Source organism: Durio zibethinus, chromosome 4 (assembly GCF_047325235.1).
Source record: "Durio zibethinus cultivar Kanyao isolate XHJ-2024 chromosome 4, ASM4732523v1, whole genome shotgun sequence".
In the NCBI taxonomy this organism is placed as follows: domain Eukaryota; kingdom Viridiplantae; phylum Streptophyta; class Magnoliopsida; order Malvales; family Malvaceae; genus Durio; species Durio zibethinus.
The window spans coordinates 14,025,839-14,038,645 of NC_143165.1; the positions used below are offsets into that span (position 1 = coordinate 14,025,839).

At 29.0% G+C, this 12,807-nt stretch overlaps 2 protein-coding genes and 1 pseudogene across 2 annotated transcripts; 1 reads left to right on the top strand and 2 right to left on the bottom strand.

The window, feature by feature from the left end:
- The first annotated feature begins 2,746 nt into the window (after window positions 1–2,746).
- On the top strand, window positions 2,747–3,864 carry LOC111288903 (disease resistance protein RUN1-like). Its single transcript, XM_089759737.1, has one exon. It carries the CDS (start codon window positions 2,916–2,918, stop codon window positions 3,360–3,362), a length of 447 nt encoding a protein of 148 aa, XP_089615863.1. The 5' UTR covers window positions 2,747–2,915; the 3' UTR covers window positions 3,363–3,864.
- Window positions 3,865–4,832: 968 nt separating this feature from the next.
- On the bottom strand, window positions 4,833–5,162 carry LOC149519229 (uncharacterized). Its single transcript, XM_089760236.1, has one exon. It carries the CDS (start codon window positions 5,160–5,162, stop codon window positions 4,833–4,835), a length of 330 nt encoding a protein of 109 aa, XP_089616362.1.
- Window positions 5,163–6,321: 1,159 nt separating this feature from the next.
- On the bottom strand, window positions 6,322–12,224 carry LOC111288904 (putative ubiquitin-conjugating enzyme E2 26; annotated as a pseudogene).
- Window positions 12,225–12,807: the final 583 nt, after the last annotated feature.

Genomic DNA, 12,807 nt, shown 5'->3' on the forward strand with positions numbered 1-12,807 from the left:
TTTTCTGTCTCTTTCTTTTTTTTTGTTTATTAATCATATTGGTCACCACCCATCACTCTGTCAGCTTTAGTACTTTACCCAATAGCCAATAGGAAATAGTTATCTTCCTTCAGAAAATAGTCAACACGGCAGCCTACTCCGTCCTCACCTTCTCGGATTCTTCCTGCAACCCAAACTGCGCGCTTTCAAATGTATTATAGAGATTCATTTGAAAAATAAAAGGTTGGGAAATGTAAAGAGAAAACGTTGACTGTTGAGAGATGTTTGTTTCTTCCCTTGAAATTGGTCTGTTATTGCAGTTATTGGGCTATTTTTCTGATAAATAGAAGCAAAAGGAACTGTCTCAAACACCAGATTAAGATATCTTCCTCTTCCACCTCCTCCTTATGTCGTCGTTGCCATCATCATCATCATCATCATCGTCGTCATCACCTTCTTCTTCTCCTTCTTCTTCTTCTTCTCCTAGACAGAAATATGATGTTTTCTTGAGTTTTAGAGGTGAAGATAGCCGCAAAAATTTCACTGATCATCTATTTGCTGCTTTAAAAGGGAATGGAATCATCACTTTCAAGGATGATCCAAAGCTTGAGGCTGGAGAAGAAATTGCACCAGAACTGTTTAAAGCAATTAAAGAGTCATGGTGTTCACTAATTGTTTTCTCAGAAACATATGTTTTTCTCAGGCTGGTGCTTGAACGAGCTTGCCGAGATTGTTCAACAGAGAAAAAAAAAAAAGGAGGCATAAAATTTTCCCAATTTTTAATGATGTGGATCCATCTGATTTGAGAAAACAAACAGGAAGAGTTACTGAAGCCTTTGCCAATCATGAAGAGAGATACAAGGGAACTAAAGAGAAGATCCAAAAGTGGCGAACTGCTCTAACTGAAGTGGCTAATATCAAAGGATGGCATTTAAATAATAGGTAACTCGTTCTTTTCTTGTCTAGCTTTTATTTTTAATCACCGCAAAAAAGAAAAAAAAAATGGATTACATGTTATATACATCAAAAAACATTTTTAATATTGTGTTTTATTGTTGAATTTCATTTAAAAAACATTGACTTCATTCTTATTCCTGCTCTGTTTTAATCCCAAATTGTACTAGGAACAAAATCTTTCTCTTACAAATAAAGTGACCACCATATTTCATGTTTTGTTCGAAAGAATAAAAAATACATATATGTATTAGAAAACTTCTTTTTATGAGATTGCAGGTTATAATTTACTTATATATTAAACCTTGAAATATTTAAAATACTTTAATTAAACCTTTATACTATTATGTCATCTAAATAAGTTCATCAACTTTTATTTTTTATTATCAGAGTTTATGACATGTTGGCATATTTGAACATATGTGGATAATGATAAGGCAAAAAAATGTACACTAGTGTAAAAATATAAAATTTTCAAGAAAAATAATCTAATAAAAAATTTTGTTAACTGATACCATAATTAAAAATAATTATAATAATATATAAAATTAATAAAACTAAAATATCTAAATTTATGTGAAAAATAATAAAATGATTAATTATTTGACCATCACCTAAAATAATTAATAAAAAATGTTTATATGTAAAATTAATAAAAAATCTACATTCATAAAAAAATAAAAATAAAAATTTCTTTTTTATTAAATTTATGTATATATATTTCTTTTTATTAGTAAATAATATTATTATTATTTATAATTATTTATTAATAAATATTTATCATATTTATTAAAATATAAATATTATTTATTAATAAATAATAATTATTTATTAAAATGTAAATATTATTATGTATTATAATTATTATATATTATAATTATTATGTTTATTATTTATTACATTTATTAAAATATTATTAGAATTATTATTTTTATTATAAAAGTAATAAAAATGTTTTAATTATAAAATTATTAGTTTTTATTAATTTTATATATTTTTATAATTATTTTTAAGTAAGGTATTAATGAATATGATTTTTGGCTAGATAATCTTTTTTGAATTTTTTTTATTTTTAAATATGTGTATTTTTTTTACCATATCATTGTCTACATATTTTAAAATATGCCAACATGTCATTAATATAAGGGTAAAAGGGTTTTAATAACAAAAAATAAGAGTTGAGTGGTTTATTTAAACAATGTAAAAGTATAAAGGCGTAGTTAAATTGTTTTCAACATTTCAAGGGTTTTTTTTTCATATTTTAGCCATAAGCATTCATGAAAAATAAAATCATAACTAATTTCTTGTAAACTTGAAATACATTTCGTAATGATTTTAGTTACTAAAGCAATAAGTAAAACAATAGCCTAGAAGTTTTTAAATAGAATTATCCATGAGTCGAGTTAAGTCCGATTATTGTTTAGAATCTTTTACCCAAAGCCAGCCTAGTTATTGTTCAAAAAATTTAAAAATATTGAAAAAAATTATCTTTATATTAATATTTTATATATTTTAAAATTAAATTTAAATAAAAAAATTCTTATTAATTTAAGAATGATTCGAGTCAAACTCGAACATAAAAATTTATGATCAAGGCTTGATTTGACATGAGCTCGACCTGCAAGTAAAGTAGGTGACTCAATCTATAACGAAATCTATTTTAAAAGTATCCTAAATTTGTTTGATAAAAGCTTATTGTGCTCTTATCTTTTGACTCTTTAATTTCTAAGCTCATTTATCGTCATAATCATTTCCATTAGCATTTAATTTTTTAAGTAAAAACTAAATTTAATTTCTTTTTTTGTGTTTGCAGACATGAATCAGAATTTATTGGAGACATTGTTAAAAAGATATCGGCAAAATTATGTCAAACATATTCGGTTGTTCATGATGAGTTTATTGGAATTAATTCACGTTTGGAAGAGTTGCATTCAAAAATAGACATTGGTGAAGACGATATCCGCATTATTGGAATTTGTGGTATGGGCGGCATTGGTAAAACTACTCTTGCAAAAGTAGTTTATTCTCAAATGTCACCTCATTTTGAAGGTAAAAACTTTCTTGCTGATGTTCGAGAAGTTTCAAAAAAATGTGGACTTGTTTCTTTACAGAAACAACTTCTTTCTCAAATTTTGTTGGAAGAAGATTTCAATTTATTCAATGTTCATGAAGGGAATGCCATGATTAGTCGTAGGCTATCTCACGAGAAGGTTTTTGTTGTTATTGACAATGTTGATAACTTTCAACACTTAAAATGCTTGGTTGGAAAGCGTGATTGGTTCGGTTTGGGGAGCAGAATCATCATAACGACAAGAGATGAACATTTGCTCCGATCTTACAGAGTGGATGATGTGTATAAGCCTACAACACTGAATGTCGATGAAGCACTTCATCTTTTCAATTTGGAAGCAGCCGAGCATGGGGTGTGAAGCTGTTATCTGTGGTAGACGTATTGCAAAAGTCGAATATATTGGCTTTCATTTTGGAAGAGAAAACACGAAGAAGCACCTTTGGCTACGTTATTATTCTCGTGACGTGATATTTCCGTTTTACTTGGAGGACAAATATGGTGAAACTGAGAATTCATCAAGCACAGATTGGGCAAATAAAAAATGCAATGAAATTGAGTTTTTAACCAAAACCACTCCAAATTTGAAAGTGAAGAAGTGTGGCGTTCGAGTAGTGTATGCGAAAGATTTGGAAGAGATGGAAGAAATACAAGAGCAATACAGCATTCCAACAAATTGTGCAGATCTTGACGATATCCATCAAGACATAGGTGGTGATGAAGGGTCAACAAGGAATGATGGTGTCCTTGTAAAACGAAAGCGTAACGTCTACGAGGAGGCAGCGGGACCAAGAGATGAGAGTGATAGCCCTGAAGAAAGACTACATCCCAAACGCCTAGACAAAATTTTAAACTTTATAATGGGAAAGAAACATTCTGGTAAACTTCTAAATGCTAATCACTAGACTTGAATGAATCCTTTCATTTATTTGCATTCTATTCAATAAAATAAGAGGATCTACACTATTTTATATAATTTCTTATGAATAAAATTTGCATTATATTTGTGTTTTTATTTTTTTTTCAGGTTGAAGGATAATAATTATCAGGTGAAACAAAAAAGTTGAAACAAACTCCATAAGAAGGTAAGAAAGGTGAGAAGGTGAAATCCTTTGAAGTCGTTTGGAGCATTATCATCTTATCTTTGCTTTAAAGAGTGTTTCAATGAAGTAAAACACTTTTTTTTTTAAATTTGAAGAAAAAAGATTCGAACCCTACTTTTTGATTTAGTATTTTCAAAAACAAGATCATATGCAATGTTTTTTCCCCAAGGATTTCATCGAAATTTCATTTTCCAAAAATCAAGTAGGCAAAGAAATTATAAATTGTGCTGCTTACTAATGAAGAAAACATGAGATAAAGTAGAACAAAGGTATAAATTAATAAACACAACAATAGATATTAAAATATCATTTAAATATAAACCAACCAGGTCTAGGATGTCTATTCAAGCTGGAACAATTTATTCTTTAATTTTTTTTTTCAAAGGATGAAGTTGCTTAGAGATAAAGAAGTAATTGTAGATAAAATTCATATTTATCGGATATTTCCACTTTAAGAGTAACTAATTAATTGAATAAACTAAATTAACCTTTGAGTTCTTATTCCTATCTTCCTTATAAGCAGCTTAACATGGATGAACCAAGTTTCATGAACCAAGTTTCACTAAACTGCTACTAAAGACTAGTAAATCTTATTGAAACTTCTTATTGATGGCAATTATTTCAACCATTGAACAACATAGAAGTTGGATTAAGATTAGATTGTGATAGAATTCATGAACTCTTCATCATTTGCCAAGGCCTGCAATGTTTCAGGTAAAAATCAAGCTTCAATGTCTCCTTTCTTCGGCTCCACCATACATTGTTATCTTCCCATCATGCTTGTTCCCACCCCTAGTTCGAATTGCAATTGGCCTTTCCCATCCAAAATCAATGCTATAATAATCAAACCTAGGTGAACCACCCAAGACCAGAAGATTGTTTATACTACTTGCTAGGCATGCTGTCAATAGAATAGGACTTTCCTGCCATAATTTCAAGAAATTCATTATCTTTTCCTCAGATTTTGAAGCAATAAACTTGTTCATTGGCCATGCTACATTGCCTAGCCCATGTTCTAGTAGCTCCTTGATTTTCATGGTCATAAGTCCACCTTGCATCGCATTTCAAGTATATTATTCAGGCAGCTGGTGCAATCTTGATTTTGCACCAACTGCCAGGAAGAAATTAGTCTCTTCTGCTGGATCAATATTTCTGATGCGTATAACAGCTCACCAGATATGAGACAAGAGTGCTTGGAGAGAGGAGATTTTGTCTGTGCCAAGTTCAGCGTTGGCCCTTGCTTTGAGATTTGCTATATTTTCTCACTTGATTTTACAGTAATTATTAAATCATAGATTGTTAGAATTATTTGATATCAATTTTAATTTCTAAGTATGCATATAATTTTGAGGGCACTATCCCCTAATACCGTTGTGCCACCGAGGCAGCACGAGACCAATACAATTTATAATTTTCAAATAGATAAATTAGTTTAAAATTAATTTTGTTTGCTCCTTGCTTTAGGTTTTGAACTTTCATTTTTATAGGATTAGGCAAGGCTGCTTTCAGTGTACACTAACAAGCAAAGTTAATTAAGGCCTTAATTAAAGCCTATCACTTAGTATTTTATGGTATTCTATATGGTAACTTGTTCAATTCTTATTGGCATGTTCTAAGGGAAAATTAAAAGTTTTTTTTTTATTGTAAATGATTTTAATTGAAATTTCTCCTTTCGACTAATACAATAGAATTAATGTTCCTCCATAGTTTACTCAACTAAGCCATCCTTAATACTAAAAAAATATTTATAATAATTTATTTAATCTTAATCAATCTAATTATTAAAAAATTACTAAATTCCAACATAAAACAAATAAACGGTTATTATGTCTAAATTAATATTAAATTTAGAGCATTAATATTGGCCCACACCAAATCTAGTGGACTACATTAATTCTCATTGTTTGAAAACATGATTTAGTTGGGTTGATTTATATAATTATTTTTAACTAGATGTTATTATGCTTCGTAACGAAAACAAGAAAAACCTCACCCAATATTCACATCCGTCAGAACCACAATTTGCCACCTTAATAAAAAAAAACTATTTAAATCCTTACTAATAAATGTTGGTTTTTTTAGGTGTAGTTGATTATGATTAACTAATCTACAATTACAAGAAAATCATGTATAAATCCAACCTTATACACATATTTATATCTAGGTATCTTTACATGTCTCCTGCAGATTTCTTTTTTTTTTTTTTAATCATGGATTGAAGTTTGATTATGCAAACTGAGGGTTGAGTACCCTACCTTATACATATTTATAAATTAAACCATTTTGGTCAAGTTTCAAAATTTTAATTTCAAAGAGGAGTTTATGTTGTAGACTTGGGCGTATTATCAACTCGATTATTTTGACATTTAGGGACAGTAAGGAATTACTCACAATCATTGACTCCAAGTACCGTAAATTCTTTTATGAGCATATTTACACATCCAGCCACAGAGTCCTTAAACTTCTGGGAGCAACTCTTGTCATCTTCATCGACATCTTGAACACCACCTTTTACCAGGCAACCTACCTGAGCACCATCCATATATGCTTGACATGCTACAAGAATATCATGAGCACGCCTGTAGAAATGGCCCACAACAAAGTCCTCAAAATGCTGCAGCCAAACATTATATTTTTTAGAATTTTAAGCCAAAGAGAGGCTTTATACGTTCTTACTCACATAATGGAACGAAATTTCCCTATATTGTCATCAATATCAATATCTTAATGGAAGTGATTACTGCCACACTCCAGCTTAAAAGTTAATGGAAAGATCAAAACACAATTCTTTCTACTTACCTTTGAGGCCTCCTCAATGAGTAGATCATTGTCTTCACTGACAAGATAAATATATCCTCTTGTATTGTCAGGACAATAATTCATCTTTTGGTGTGCCATTATGATGTGCCAAACCAGGCCCATTAAAGAAAGGCTTCTGATTCAAGATTAGAGCCTAAATAGATACCAGAACTTGGAGCATGTTTGACAAACCAGGTATCCACTTCTTATTACCAGACCAGGTGTTAAGAAGACTAAGGCATACTTTCCCACAACTATACAAATTTGGATTGAGTCGAACTTCACCAGAATGATAGTAAACATGCTGAAACAAGCAATTTCCTAGTCATCAAACCAAACACGTATACCAGAAGATGTTATCATACAAGATGCAAGATAATATTTCAAATACATAACCCTCAATTACATGCTGGTGGTACTTTAGGATAGCTAGCAGGGAACAGAACATCAAAGAAGAAGAGACCATCATGGTGGGGAGTGCCCTCTGCTCCTATAATATCATAACAAAGAAAAGGAAGAGTTGAATATAACTTGAAAAGCTAGTCACCTACTTTGTTGAAGCATCAGTGGAAGCATAATGATGGTCTGAAAAATCTTCAACAGTATCGAACTGTTTAAATAGTTGGAACTTACTGAGGATATCTTCTTCATTTACATTTCTCTGATTTCTGATGTCTGCCAAATGTTGAGGAGTTATATATGTGGCAACTGGATCAGGAAAATTTGAATAGATATTATGTTGTAGAAACTATATTTTGGTTTCATAGGTTGTGGCCACCAAGACATGGATGGTTCCGCATCCACAGTGGGATTTAGTGCACCTACAGTTATAGGAAAATTTGAATACAACAAACTACTAGCACCAATTTGCTTCTGTGTAGCAGAATTAAAATGATCCCAAAAAGTTGGAGTTACTGCATGAGGGAGCATCATTGCATCAGAGTGATTCCCACTACTACCAATAGTTAAACCACCAGTTTGGGAAGACTGCAACGAATTCCCAAATGGAAGATTTTGACTACTCCATCTATGTTGCAGAGTAGCTGACTTCTTAGATTACAACCTTGTGGAAATAACAAAGGTGAAGACAGACTTGCTCCTCCTTGAGAGTGACTCAAAGGACGCACTTGGTTCTGGGAACTTGAATTACTAACTGAAGCTGCCTTCTTGTTGATAAGAGCAGTCTTTGATAAGCATGACGAAAGAGTTTGGTCATTTGCATCAACAGTCAATGAAATGTTTTCATAAGAAGTTTTCTTTTTACTCTAAAGTTCTGCAAACCAAGGGATTGATGACTCTACTCCAGCAGGAATATCAACATTATCAAAATGTGCTTGCAACATGGCAAGGTAATACTTAAAAAAAAAAAGAAAAAAAAACTCATCATTGTATGCCAAATCATAATCCAGGTTAAATACATTATGTGATCCTTGGGTAGAATTCTTAGAAGGTTCAACCTTGTTTATTAAACCAAGAGATTTAGCCACAAAGTCCTGTATAAAAAATGGGGAAAAGTAAACAACAAAATCATAGATCCAAATGTGCATTAAATTTGATGCTAGGCACAATAAACAGAAATCACTACAAAAACACTCCAATCTCTCGGATACCTCAGATTGAACCGTACGATAAACACCAGGGCTAGTTTTTACGGCCTTCCTTTTGTTCCTTACATCAACTCTCTCATCAAGGGTCATTGTATCAGTCAAATCTTCATCTTCATCAACATCAATTACTTCATAAATAACAGCCTGCAAATACATGAAACATAAATTTTCTAGTAATGCATGAGATAGGGAAGATTTTTCTCAGAGCAAAAAGAGTGATATAAGAAACCAGTTAACAAAATATAACTTGATAAAGAATCATTTAAAGAATGTGAGGCTTTGCTAAAACCATGTTTGTCCATTTTTAACAAGGCACGCCTACTACATGGACAAATAGTATCTAAAATAGATATGGTAATTTTAAAGACAATACAGTGGTACAATATGAAAATGACACAAAAAAATCATATATGTGTTTTAAAAAAAAACTTGTTTTGTGTTTATTCATGTCAATGTGAATTTCGATACAACACAATTCTTGTCATATATGTTTTAACTTATCTAAATACATGGCATGATACAAATAACATGTTTAATATTTTTTTATATTTATTTGAATTTAATATAATCATATAAAGATTATTTTAATTTTTAATCTTTTAATTATGATAGTTAATTAGCTATTTTAATATCCTACAAAAATTATTTTAAACATTTAATTATAATACTCATTTAATAATTATTATAAAATTATTTTTTATATTAATAATATAAATATAATATAAATATTAATATCAGTCCTATATATTATTATTTTATTCTTTAATTTTTAATAGCTTATCATTTTAAATTTGATACTAAAAATTGATATAGTTATGTAATATAAATTAAAAAATATATATATTAAATACATATTCAATGAGTATTAAATTTTTTTATTTTTTTAATATGTAAGTATTTTTTTATATTATTAATATACCAAATTTATTAAGTTATAAATGATGGATAGTTTATAGTTATTTATAATTTTAGTCATGTTCATTTTAGTAGTATTTATTCGTGTATATCTATGTTAGTCGTGTCTATTTGTATATATTTATATTATTTTTATTTATTTGTGTCATGTTTAAATAAATTAATTGTATATGTGTTAATTATATTATGTCATATGTAACATATATATTAAACATATCGTGTTTGTATTTAAAATTTAAATACGTTTTATAATTCATCTTGTACTCATATTTTAAAAATTCGTGTCATTATATGTGTCAAACATGACATGAGACACGACATGAAAACTGTAATTGTTAGGTCTAATCTGAAAGTTGGTTTTGGTTCATGGATAAATATGAGTTCAAGTGAGAACACATGCTCATTAATCACCGACTTCTTTACCAAGCACGTCTACTGCATGGACAAATAGTTTAGTTATTTTAAACCCCTGCAACAGGGGCCAAAGGAAGGACCCATTTTCGCAAACTATTTATTACAGCACCTCCAAGCAATTGTTCCCTAACAAACAAGGGTAGAGGGCACTTAACAGTCACCACATTTGCCACAACAACTACTCCTTTCTTTTATTAGTTCAAAGATCAAATTTCAAAATAAAAAAAAAAATAAATGCGGAATAAATTTGGCATCTTTAAAGCAATATGATTGTAAGAACATAGTCACAAGTCCCAACCTATAGTAATGACTGAACTCCAAAGTTTTTAATATAAAAATCCAAAATTTAAGTCCTTTAAGCCGTAATAAAGCAATACTAATAATGATCCAAGCAAAAATAAAATCAATACAACTCCAAAATGGACTGATAAATTAAAATTCCCATAACAAAAGTAATAGTTGAAGCGATCACTTTATTTATTCGAATTCAACATTCATCATCATAACATATAGATCCATAGATCTATCGCTAGACATAAATTTTAAGAGTCACTGCTAATCTTTTTTGTTTAAATGTGATTAACGACCTAATTAAATCTGTCCCATTATTACGAAGATGAGTTCTAAACTTAATGTAATTATCTTTAAATGATAAATTCTAGTTTACAAAATCAGATTTAGGTTTGGGAGTGTAATTATGCATGAGAAAGGTTATAGCATCTTCACAGCGCTCATTTCAATGATGATATCAGTTTTATTTCAAATTATTCAAACCTTAAAATATCTTTGTAATTTTACCCAATAATTTAATTATTAAAAATTGATCTTAAAATTACTCTAATAGTTTGATAGTAATTTAATATAATTTTTTAACCTCAATAATATTCATATAAATTAGTATCTCACTCTGAAGAGGCTCCATCGTTAGATTTATTAATATATTTTATTTAAGAAATAATTAGTAAAATCATCCAATAGTTTGATAATATTTTACTTTGATGCAGATCTCCTGATAGTTTAATGAGATTTTATTTGAAAACAATTTATAAAATTTTATTTTAAAATAATTCATTTAATCTTTCAATAATTTAGTAAAATTTAATTCAAGATTTAAATTCTCTAATAGTTTGATATGATTAAAAAATTTATTAAGTCCTCTAATAATTTAATAGGATTAAAAAATTCATTAAATTTTTCAATAATTTGATAGTACTTAATTTGATATCTAAATACTGTAAGATTGATAATTTTATTATTATTTTTTTATAAAATATTTATTAAATCTTTCAATAATTTAGTAAGACTTAATTTAATATTTAAATTTTTTAATAATTTGGTAAGATTTTATAAATTTGTTATAAACATTTTATTATCATTTTTAACTCACAATCTTTAAATCTTATTTTAAACATGTATAAAAAAAAAAACTAAATGAAATGGAAAAATAAATATCTAAATAAATAAGATATAAAAATTACCTTAATGGACGAAGAGAAACCCAAAATTATTCCAAGACAAACTTTAAACCTATTACTAGTCTAGGTCGATGAGAACCAAGGCCTAGTAAAACCACTCTTTTGGTCAACTGTTTCAACATTTTGTCTTCCATGCTACTACACAGCACCTTTAAAATGCCTCCTGGCAAAATAGTTTGACATACACCAAGTTTGAAGCACGTGGACTTCGGAATAGTCTCCTTTACTCCGTGTTTTCTTGATTTCTCTGTTCTTTTTCCTCCCCCTTTTTTTTTTTTTGTTATTGCTAGCTCCTTCATTATATAATGAAATTCGACTAAAAAATCTAGATTTTCATTAAGAGGAAGATCAACTATTCAATGCATCGATTCTGATTCTATTTTTAATTCTTGATTTTCTTTTAATTTCACAATCTTCAACCCCAAAATTTTTGCCAATTCTCACCTTGATTCTCAAATTTACAATTTTTCCAAAAATCTTTCAAGTCTGATTTCTTTTTTTCTAGAAATAATCTATCAAAGATTTAAATCAAAAAATAAAATAAACAACTAAATAGAATAAAAACAAAATAACATAAAATAATGAAATAAACAAATTAAAACCCTACAATTAGATTCGAAGTAAGTTTGAGTTCAACTAATTTAAATTTAAAGATCTAAAATTAAATCGGATCTAATTAATTTAGATCTTAAATTAAATGAGATGTTTACATTCATATATATATATATATATATATATATATGATATTTTTGTAAATATGAAGTTAAATGAACAAAAAGAATGAGGGGGAAAATTTTGAAATTAAAAAAGAAAAAAAAAAAGAAAAGAGCTTTCTTGGGAATGACCTGTTTTTGTTTTGACAATAAAAAGTGAGGAATCTCGACCGAATCTCGACCACTTCGAGATCCATGAAGGAACCGTAAGAAAAACGTTGGTTTGGACAATGAGAAATTAAGAAAAAGAGTAAGAAAAGTTATCAAAGAACCCCAAAAGAGGTCAAATCTTTTCTTTATGTTTTAAGACTGTAGTTGATAGTTAGAATGGTGGTTTCGAACTTCCACTGCATAAAAATAATTTTCTTTTTTAATTAGAAAGAAATTTTGTTTTGTATAAATGAGAACGGAAAATTAAAAAAAAAAAAAAAGAACTTTTTAAACAAAGGCAGGCCAGTGGACTGTGGCAATCTTTGGGCCTATGAAGGAGATAGTAAACCTAAACTAAATATCTTTTGGGCTGAATTCTCTAAGAAAGAAAGGCTAAGACTAGATTTTAGCCCACTAAAATTGACCAACCATCAGTGGCCACGCAGATAGTTGGGAATATGGGAGTAGGCGTCGGGGAGCTTAATCTCTTTAGAAAATGAAATTACTTCGAATTAAGGGCCTATATTAATTGATATCTTTTAAAGGTGATATTTAGTAGTTTTTTTTATTGGTTTAGCACCTAATATGTTTCAGATTCAAATTTCAGTAATTGTTTGTCCTAATATTATG

What these genes read in the sequence shown, in the direction of transcription:
- LOC111288903 (XM_089759737.1), top strand. Translation starts at nt 2,916, where the DNA reads ATGGGCGGCATTGGTAAAACTACTCTTGCAAAAGTAGTTTATTCTCAA.
- LOC149519229 (XM_089760236.1), bottom strand. Translation starts at nt 5,162, where the DNA reads ATGCAAGGTGGACTTATGACCATGAAAATCAAGGAGCTACTAGAACAT.